At 36.7% G+C, this 9,839-nt stretch overlaps 1 protein-coding gene across 1 annotated transcript in view; it reads right to left on the bottom strand.

The window, feature by feature from the left end:
* Window positions 1–1,079: 1,079 nt before the first annotated feature.
* FIG4 (FIG4 phosphoinositide 5-phosphatase) overlaps window positions 1,080–9,839 on the bottom strand; it is a 52,793-nt gene continuing 44,033 nt past the window's right edge. The window contains exons 22-23 of the mRNA XM_042017298.1: window positions 8,908–8,997; window positions 1,080–2,942 (exon numbers count right to left, since the gene is read on the bottom strand). Of these exons, the coding sequence (XP_041873232.1) occupies window positions 2,765–2,942; window positions 8,908–8,997 (268 nt within the window). The 3' untranslated portion in view covers window positions 1,080–2,764. The remainder of the gene's footprint in view (window positions 2,943–8,907; window positions 8,998–9,839) is intronic.

Raw genomic sequence — 9,839 nt, 5'->3', positions numbered from 1 at the left:
AATGACCAAATCAGTCCTATTCCAGTATTTGTGCTTCCCGATTTGACAGGAAAAGAACCCAAAGTAATTATTTTCCAGGTGTCCATTTCGTGATTGTATTGCAATGTAACCTTCAAATACACTGAAACAAACTAAACATATTTTGGAGAAAAATGAACATATTTCTCAAATATTTCTTTTGTCCATATAGTTTAAAGTTACAGGTATTTATTAGCACTTTAAAGTGAAAAAGAGCACCACGTTACCCTTCAGAGCCAACACAGCCCACTCTTTTTGTGTTTATTCTTATTTTATGCACTTTTTCCTCAGCTTCTGACGGGGAAATAAATGCATCTACCAAGAACTTCTAACACTCTTGAGAACTGAACCTTATTATCACAAGAATGGGATAGAGTAGGTGGATGCAGAGGTAGTACCTTGGGAGTCCTTCATCTGACTGAACTTGTTAGATGGGTGATTGAGTGTATTTCTTTTTTAAATAACCATTTACATGCATTACGCAGCAGGTCCACTCAGACTGTTGAGTTCACTCAGGGTAAAGCTGGGAGTCTTGCTTCGTGCATTGGCCTTTTTTTCTTTTTTTTAAACAAATCTACTGAAAGTTGACATTGGCACCCTGAAGTATTCTGAACAGCTGCTAAGAGTATGCTGATGGTAGATGACACAAGCCATCACTGAGATGTCATTCAGCTCTCTGAACTGTAAACCAATCTCCTTTAATCCTCTTCTTTGAGGAGTGTCTGAATTGCTGAGGGCTGAACATATTTTCTCCTAGAGCTGTAAAATTATTACAGTCCCTAAATTTTGCAACAACATTGCACACTGGTTGTTGAAAAAAGGAGTTTCATCTTTTGAGTTATCTGTGGGTAAGTGGTAGGCTGTCAAGGCTAACTTTTATGAACTACCAGTATCTGTGAACAACAGCAGTAGGGTCTGTGATAGTCTAGAAAACATTCCTTGCAATGGTTTAAGAACAATAAGGAAAGTGTGCATTTGTCTCATTAAGACACAAACTCCAGCTTTACATTTTTTTCAAAGCAAGCATTTATTCCTTCTAATTATTTTCATATTGGGCAAAATAATTCAGTATAGGTTTATTTTTCCAGAGGAAAAAAACACTGACAGTTGCAATGAAGTATTATCTAAAGTGACAATTCATTCTTGCATCTCCTAAAATACAAACATTTGGCTCAAAACAATTAACAAAAGAGAATGGACACCAAAATGCTTTGGTAGCTCAAGGTACCATGTTCTCACTCTGACTGCATGCAAGTCCTTCCCTGAGACACACAAACTTGTACCACAAGAAACCTTTTTTTCCTTTACCCACCACATCTTTTCTTATATTGAATTACTGACAGACGCGCAACTTACTGCATAAAATATTCAAAGATATGCAAACATGTTTGCAGTGAGCAGCCACGAATCTGCAGTAGCTGCCTGAAAAGCAATTTACTGTGAACACAAACATGTTCTCCACATCTGTTACATGCAGTTGGCTACATCCCTAAAACAGTTATTCTGCTATTCCAGAAAATTCTGAAACATGATCTGTTCGAGCTTGTGGAACAAAATGTTTTGTCAAGGATGCTGGTGATACTGTCAGTATTCTTCAAGGCAAAGGGCTACAGTGTTGGGAATTTTAGCCTGCAATTGCAAATAGTAGGCTTCCTCCCCTCCTTTTTTTCTTTTTTTTTTCCTAATTTTGAGAAATGTTTGACTTAAAACCCCAAAAGAACCTATTTAGATACCTGCTGCCTCTTCACTTCTTACCCAGCACAGGATGTGATGTTCAGTCTTGCCTAACCCAACTGCTGCTTCCTCTTGCATGATCACCCCAGCTGGTCTGGTCACTTACTGACACCCCTTGCCGGGGAGGCTCTAGGCTTGGACCTGAAGGTATCTCACAGGAGCAAATTTACAGGGATGGGAAGAGTATGCTTCAACAAAAGTAATGCCTGTCATACAGAAAAATGACAGGATGGTTTGGCACTCTCTAGGTGTCCAAACACAATAACATGAAGAACATCCCCTCATTTGCAGATGCAGTCATTACGGGGCTCTCCTCAGACTCCTACTAGAAGCCTGTGATAATTAGTCACAAGCCATCTTCACCCCGCAGTATGTGGCACAGATTCTGCAGCTACCAGCACCAGTGAGATTAGTTTTGATGCATATTAGGGTTACAAAGTTTATTAGTGTTGATGCAAATTTTGATTTTGACATAAGCCACATATTTTTCACTTTTGCTTAAGAAAGCAGCAAATTGCAAGCAGTCATTCTAGCACTCACTTGGCTAAAAACCTCAAGAAGTACCAGAAAATAATCTGCTGTAAAAAAAGATTGTTTTCTGTCATGGAACAAAGAGGAAGAAAACTCTTCTCTTCTGATTCTTTTGTACAAATCACTTCAGTTTTATTAGCAAAGATAACAATGTAAGAAATTAATATGAAAAACTAAAGATGCCATATTTTCTTTGCCATAAATTGCTACATACTCTCTAGTGACTCTGGGTGCTTTGATTATTCACTTAGTCTCTTAAGATACTTTCAGCTAAAAAGATATTAAATAACCTTTTAAATCAGATATTAAATCACCTTTTTCCCTAAAGCACAATACAAAAAATGGATAACAGTAAAGAATAATAAATAGAAAAGTTAGTAATAAATTCATTACTGCAAAAGAACATAACTAGATTTCCTTTCTAAAATTATTTTTATGACTTATCAGTACAGTAGATTTTGCAGGAGAATCCAGCTTGGATTTACATGTATCTGTTTCGAATGTACTCTCTGTACATGAGGAAGTCATCTTTTCCCAGGGGCTGCATGTTCCCTCTTCCAGCCTGAATGTGTGCATGGAAAATCTCTATCGATTTCCTATCAGCTCTTGGAGGCTGGACTTCGTAAATATTGTCTTGAGAAAAGGAGGAGATGGGTATTCTGGAAAAAAAAAACAAACATGCAGAATACTTGGAGCTTTAGGTAAAAATTTTCCACAGAGAGAGGAATACTTCTTTTCCTTGAAATATACCCGAGAGTCAATGAGAGGGCAAGTTTCTAGTAGATAATTCCTTTACCTAGATTTTTAATCACTAATGCAGACCTGATAAGACCCAGCTTTCCAAGTAGGGTAATTAGGTAAGTTGTCATTAATCCCATTACAGAACACCTTCTCACTTCCTTTTGCCCTGCCCTCATTTCTTCATCCTTCCTCAGATCTGCCATGGTCAGTAAGTTCCCCAGCTAAAGTAGATCTGTGCCATGCACTACAGCAGATAAAAGAAAAACTTCATTAATCTATCCACTTAATAGCAATTATAACAAGTGATTATACTCTGAGCCAACAGAGTATAAAAGATTAATTAGGTAAGAAATTTCCATCTAATTATCAGGAAACAGACAATTTATTATCAGCAACAGCACTCAGATATTTTATGGAAATATTTTTTTAATCATCTTCATACAACAAATACCACATTTGAATCCTAATATACATATCTTCTCAGGTAAGAAAGTAAAGTGGAAACTTACTGTCAGAGCTCACTATTTCGTAAAGCCAACATCCAACTGCCCAAATGCAATGAAGATTCAGATATTAGCATTATTGCCATATTCTACAGAAGCCACAGTCGTGACTCACTATCTGGGTGCTTTTCAAGAGACAAGAAGTTATTTTTATGTGTAGAATCTCCTCTTTTAAAGGTAAAAAAAAAGTAAGAACTGGAACACTTAGGCAAAGGGAAAGTCCTTCTATAAATAAAATCCCCTAATGAACTTCTAGCTGCATTACGGGCACAAACTAATGTTTGACACTGTTTCTAAATGAGGATCTCCATTAAAACTGCCCAAAAACCACCCCTTTCTCCCTCATTTTGCAGCCTTTTATTTTAGTAAAATATATTGTATTTTGGATGTTTCATCATATGACAGTTCGTTAGTCTTAAAAAATTACTGCAGCATGTCATGTAGGATACACTGTGCCTAATATTCCACTACAACTGAATATGGTATATAAACCAGAAAGGTTTCCAGATTAAAGTAATACTTTTCAGTTTCAATTTCAACTCTGCATAGCCATACTTTCATTTGATTATACTTTGTCTGCAATAACAGAATTACTAATACAAGTATACCGTTGAACTTGAGACAATAAAATCACCAGTCACCCACAGAGTTTGGCTGCATACTCTAAAACTTAATATTTTTTTTCTCAACAATGTCATAGTTTCTTCTCATTATCATTTCTGGTTTATTTAAGGTGGGTGTTTTCAGAACTGGCAAAAAGAATTAGTCTATCTAACTTTATATCCAGATGCTTTAAAAGTAGATTGCTTTTCAAAGCATCCATAGCTTCTGCAGATACTTATTTAACCAGAGTAAAGCATCCAAGATGAGACTCTAGCAATGGCATGACACTAGCACACTGTACTAACTTACGAATGTCACTAACAACAAAAGATGTCACTTACTCAAATATAACTTGTCTGTCTGATCCACTAGCAAGTGGACAATTAAGTAAAAGAGCAAAACAGAGCCATAACACTAAATTGACGCCTTCTCTATTTATTGATTGGTTTCTAAAGACATGACATTTCTGAAGCACTAATGACACAAAAATCCTTTCCTTAGGCACAATGGAAGCTGGGCAGCAAACTGCATTTCATTTTGAGCATTTAAAAACTAAATCTCAATTTTCCACCTACTTGCATCAACATGATAAAAATATATTGAAAGAACCACATGTTCATGCATGCCAACTTTGATTAATAACCCTGTATTAAGCTGTAACTATTTGTAGAGTGCTTGTATTATCCAGTCATTTAATTAAAAGTCATTTCTCTAACATATTCATGTAAAAATCTATTCTACTTAATAAGTTTAATATCTTACAATAGTCATGAAGGAGAGCACGTTATTTATGACTTGGCTATCAGATTGCCCTAGAGACATGTAGTTTTATGGCCTCCCAGTGAAAATTACATAGATAGGAACATAAACATTATGTCATGAAGGACAGCACCCTTGATATGCAATTTTCAATTGTTTTCATCCCACTTGTGAGTAGGCTTTCTGGTGTTATGGTTTCACCAAGAGTATCATTGTCTCTACAGTAAAAGATACAGTTAAAACCTTCAGTTACAATGAGGATGTTCCATACTTCCACGGAGAAGTGCATGGTGATGTGAATGAGCTCTCAGACACACAGCAGTCACCAGAAAGCCACTGCATTTTTTTCAACATTGATTAGCTCTCCTCAAGTCTCTAATGTATATCTAAAAAGGAAACAAAATGCACTCTTTTGCCTTGTTTGAATCCTAAGCAAATACCCATGAAGATGATCAGAGGGCTGGAGCACCTCTCCTATGAAGACAGCCTGACAGAGTTGGGGTTATTCAGCCTGGACAAGAGGAGGCTCCAGGGAGACCTTATAGCACCTTCCAGTACCTAAAGCAGGCTGCAAGAGAGCTGGAGAGGGACTTTTTGCAAGGGCATGAAGTGATGGGACAAGGGGAGCGGCTTTAAGCTGAAAAGAAGGCAGGTTTAATTTAGGCAGTAGGAGAAAATCCTTTACTGTGAGGGCACCGAGGCACTGGAACAGGTCACCAAAGCTGTGTTTGCCCCATCCCTGGGAGTGTTCAAGGCCAGGCTGGATGGGGCTTTGAGCAATCTGGTCTAGTGGAAAGTGTCCCTGCCCATGGCAGGGGGTTGGAACCAGATGGTCTTTAAAAGTCCTTCCAAGCCAAAACATTCTATGTTTTATGTTCATAAATATGACCTGAAGCACAGGCACTGAAGACAGCTTGGACCCTGAGGTATGCACCAGCCATGCTTTGGTATAAGGATGTTGGAGTGTGTCCACACTCTTCTTTTGTGCTACAGTGAATCAAAACACGCAATTCCCTCTTCAGGAGGGAATAAAATTTCTTGTACTCCTAGATAAATGTATGAAGTACATTTGAAAAGGTTTTGAGAGTATATTTTTACAACAGTATTATTTATATCATACCAAAATGAATACCAGGGAATTAGGGAATTAGGAACAGGTGCACTGTGTCAGCCAACAGTAATTACACTACAGTACTTAAAGTCTCTCTTTAATATACATTATAATAGATTGTGCTAAAAGTAGTTCAGTTCTGTTTAGCTCTATTTAGCTCTAAGTAAAATTCTATCATTTTTTCCTTCATGGAATTTCTAAGAACAAAAAAAAGAATTTCAATATCCTTCCACATCCTCCACTCAACTTCAGTATTATTTTACTGCATCACTTCGGTCCCTGTTCAAGTCTCCATTTTTTTTTCTAGTCTATACTTAGAATTTCTAAATTTAAGCCAGAACCTTCTCTTCAGTATCTATACAATTCATATTTGAATCACTGCAGTGGCATTATAAAAATAAGAAATATTTCTTCTTTTGTAGCGGCTTCATGTATTTGATTAAAATGGTCAAGTGTTTTAAAGTTGTGAGATGTGGAGTTATTAAAAGAGATTTTCTTGCAAAGTGTGGAAAGACAGTAACTAACCTAAGCCTAAATTATATCTCACTGCTGATAAGAAACCAAAATTTTGGACTGAGTATATAATTTTACTATGAAAAGAACCAGGGTTTAATTGCATTTGTATCATATATGAAGGAACTACTGGAGAATTAAATTTGTCAGATTTTTTTTCAATTTAAAATGCATCTAACATCCAATTAATACAAGCTAGTATAATTTTTCAATTTCTTCAAGAGCTCCTCGAGAAACAAGTGCAAGCTGTGCCTCAGCTGCTGTTACTGAAAACCCTCCATCTCTCCCTAATCTTGAGTACACTTATGTTCACTCTATTTTATCTCTAAAAAGTTAGTATTCTCCAAGGAAATTCCTGATTCAGAGCAGCAATTCAAATGCAGTAAGAGAAAGCTTCCTTGTTTCAGAATTGAACAACATGCCTTTAAAAAATGGCTACATTTATGACTTTAATGGACAGAACAATCTGTCACCATCCAAACAGTATTTAAACATTTAAAAAAAGTTACAGAACAAAACACAAAGAAAATTTTTAAGCTGTCTAGGGATATACTGTCATAAAAAAGAAATTACCAACCCTAAGATAACCTATTTCCTCTCTGATCTGCAGACAGGAGCATGTTTGGAAGAACTGGCAGGGAGAGATGACTTCATGACTTCAAGAGGAGTGACAGGAGGCACAGATTTGTGTGCCCTATGACTTTTACACTTCTACTATTCAGAAACACACAGAAATTACACCTGGGAAAAGGGAAAAATTAACATCTGACTACCCCAAAGCCACCAAAGTTCTGTGTATAGACTCTCTTTAATGTGTTCATTTTACAGCAGCTGAGCATTGGGAAAAAAATTTACTCTACATTTCAAGGGGCAAGAAAGGTATTAATAAATGCCCTAGGGTATATCACCGTGTCATGCAGCTGTAGGGAGGAGGAGAGAAGATCCAGCAGGCAGGAATTGTGCAGCAAGATTGATTTCTTTAATTATTTTACAAACTCTTTTATAGACTTTTTCTTCCTAGTTTAATCGGACAAGGATCAGCCACCCCTTGGGGTGATTGGCTAAAATCCTAAAACATCCATTGTCAAAATATTTTTCTACTGTACCATAAACAAGACTTTTCAAGGCTGCAGGTGTTTGGTTGTTTACATAACTCTGTTACCTCTTCTGTGAGAGAGAAAAGTCTCTCACGGACTTAGAAAATAGCAAGAAAATCCTTGCTAGCAGCATTTTGTATCCACAGAAAGGAATGATTGTCTCCTACACTGTCTTATATGCTGGAAGATTTTGCAATTACAGAAAAGAAATTGCCTTCATTCATAGCAAAAATATTCTTCTGCTTACAAAATATTTTCTTAATAAACATGTCCATTTAAAACATTGAGGCACTTGTTCCCTCATACTGAAAAACAGTTTTACAGTTTGCCAATCTAATTTACTACTTTAATACCCATTAGACATGATTTATAATAAAACTACAGGCTCATTTACCTACAAATGTGGCATCATCACTTTAAATGTAGCTAATACCAAGTGACTAAACACTGCTATTAGACAGTAGTGTCTCACACACTGCATTACATCTGTTTCATGTCATTCTACTCTCAGCCCAGCTGAGACTCACCCAGTCTCTCTCCCGACTTAGGCATAAATGCTAATGTTCAAGGTTCCCTCACTTCATCAGCACAGAGGGGTGGACAAGAGGCACTGCAGGAAAAAAAGTTGAGGTTTCTGCAAATCAATGGATTGCAGTAAAGCTCTTCCAGCTCTAAGAAGTGGCCATGCTGTTGGTTAAAGGATCATGTACCCCAGAGACAGAAGTACATAAAAATCTGCCTTGCCTTGGTGAAAGCTGTCTACAGTACAGGAAGATATCAACTGGGAAGGTAATACTTGATCATCTAAATTCTAAGACCTGGTTCAATATTACTATGACATTTGGATAATAGCATGACTCCTTTTTTACACTAGTACAAAGAAGATTCAAATGCAACTTTGAATGCTTTTTAACGAAGAATATGCAAGTCAACTGATCTTTCAAACTGCCTCTTTCAAAAGTAATCACAGCAAGAAGAAATTGCCCTTTGAACTTGGTGGATTCAGCACTTTCTGTTATTTCAGGATTGCTAAGACTTTTGAATACAAACCCCTTGATACTACAAAAACTAAAAAATGGAACAAAAAAACAACGCCCCCCAAAAGAACACAAACAAAACCCAGCCCCCCCAAACCCCAAAACCCCAGTTCTTCATGCAGTGCATTGAATCTCTTTATGCAGTAAAAGAATGGAAGTGTGACTCTCAAGCAATTTAACATCAAATTTACCTGATGCTTTTTCACATCTAATGACAAAAGCAAAATCAGGCTAAAAGGAAAAAGAAAAAGAATACTTACAAATTTATAACCTTATCCAATGGGTGTTTTGAACAAAATTGCTGGCTCCCCTTGTCTTGTTTATGCTGACTCTGTCCCAGCTGAACAAACCTGTGAAAAGCAGTAGGTTGGAGAATAAATAAAAAAAATAAAAGAACTATCCCCCAAAAATCATCAAGCAAAAGAAAATGACATTAAGAAATGAGATTTTGAGTCATGCTATGTAAGTCACTGATCATGATGTACCTCTCTGGTGAACAAGAGAGATTCTTAAAAGTTCATAGAGGGTGCATGCATGAACTCAGAACCTCCTTTGAAAAAAGATTCGCTTATCAATTGGTGTCACCTAGTATGTCATGGGAGAGAAACAGACCTCCCCTAAGAAACAGGCAGCCCTCTACAGTCAACTTCCTATGTCTTTTTCAAAGCAATCAGTCAGAGGAATAGCCTCTGGAAAAATCAGCAAAAGACACAAAGTCTCTCAAGTTTCAGATTTAAGTTAGTCCTCTGCTGAATTCAATCTAGTTTATTCATCTGAAACACTCTGAGTCCAGATCACTTATTTACAAGCACAACCTTTTGGGACAATTTCCCCATCTCCAAATATTTGGTGGAAGACACTGCCAATGGAAAATACTGTCATGGTTTTTTTTTTCTTGGCAATGAATTGGAACAAATTCTTTTGAAAAGTAGTTTATCACTAATCTTAGTCACTCAGAATAGAAGGAAAAGTCAGACAGTTTCAAATGTAAATATATGCAGCTATCTTGCACTCAATTTGTTCACTCTCCAACTGAAAAGACACTGAAAAGACAAGTAAATGTTAGTTGTGATTTACTAGTTTAATTTTCTGAGGCAGAGGGTTTTTCTTAACAGTGAGCTTCCATTTAGCTTAAGAAGTCTTACTGGTCTACTTCAGGAATATTTACTATGTTTTAAAAAGCAACTATTAC

Source organism: Corvus kubaryi, unplaced genomic scaffold (assembly GCF_017639235.1).
Source record: "Corvus kubaryi isolate FWS band 111438036 unplaced genomic scaffold, C.kubaryi_AGA036_p1.0 split3-73, whole genome shotgun sequence".
NCBI classification, from domain to species: domain Eukaryota; kingdom Metazoa; phylum Chordata; class Aves; order Passeriformes; family Corvidae; genus Corvus; species Corvus kubaryi.
This window is presented reverse-complemented; position numbering and strand designations above follow the sequence as displayed.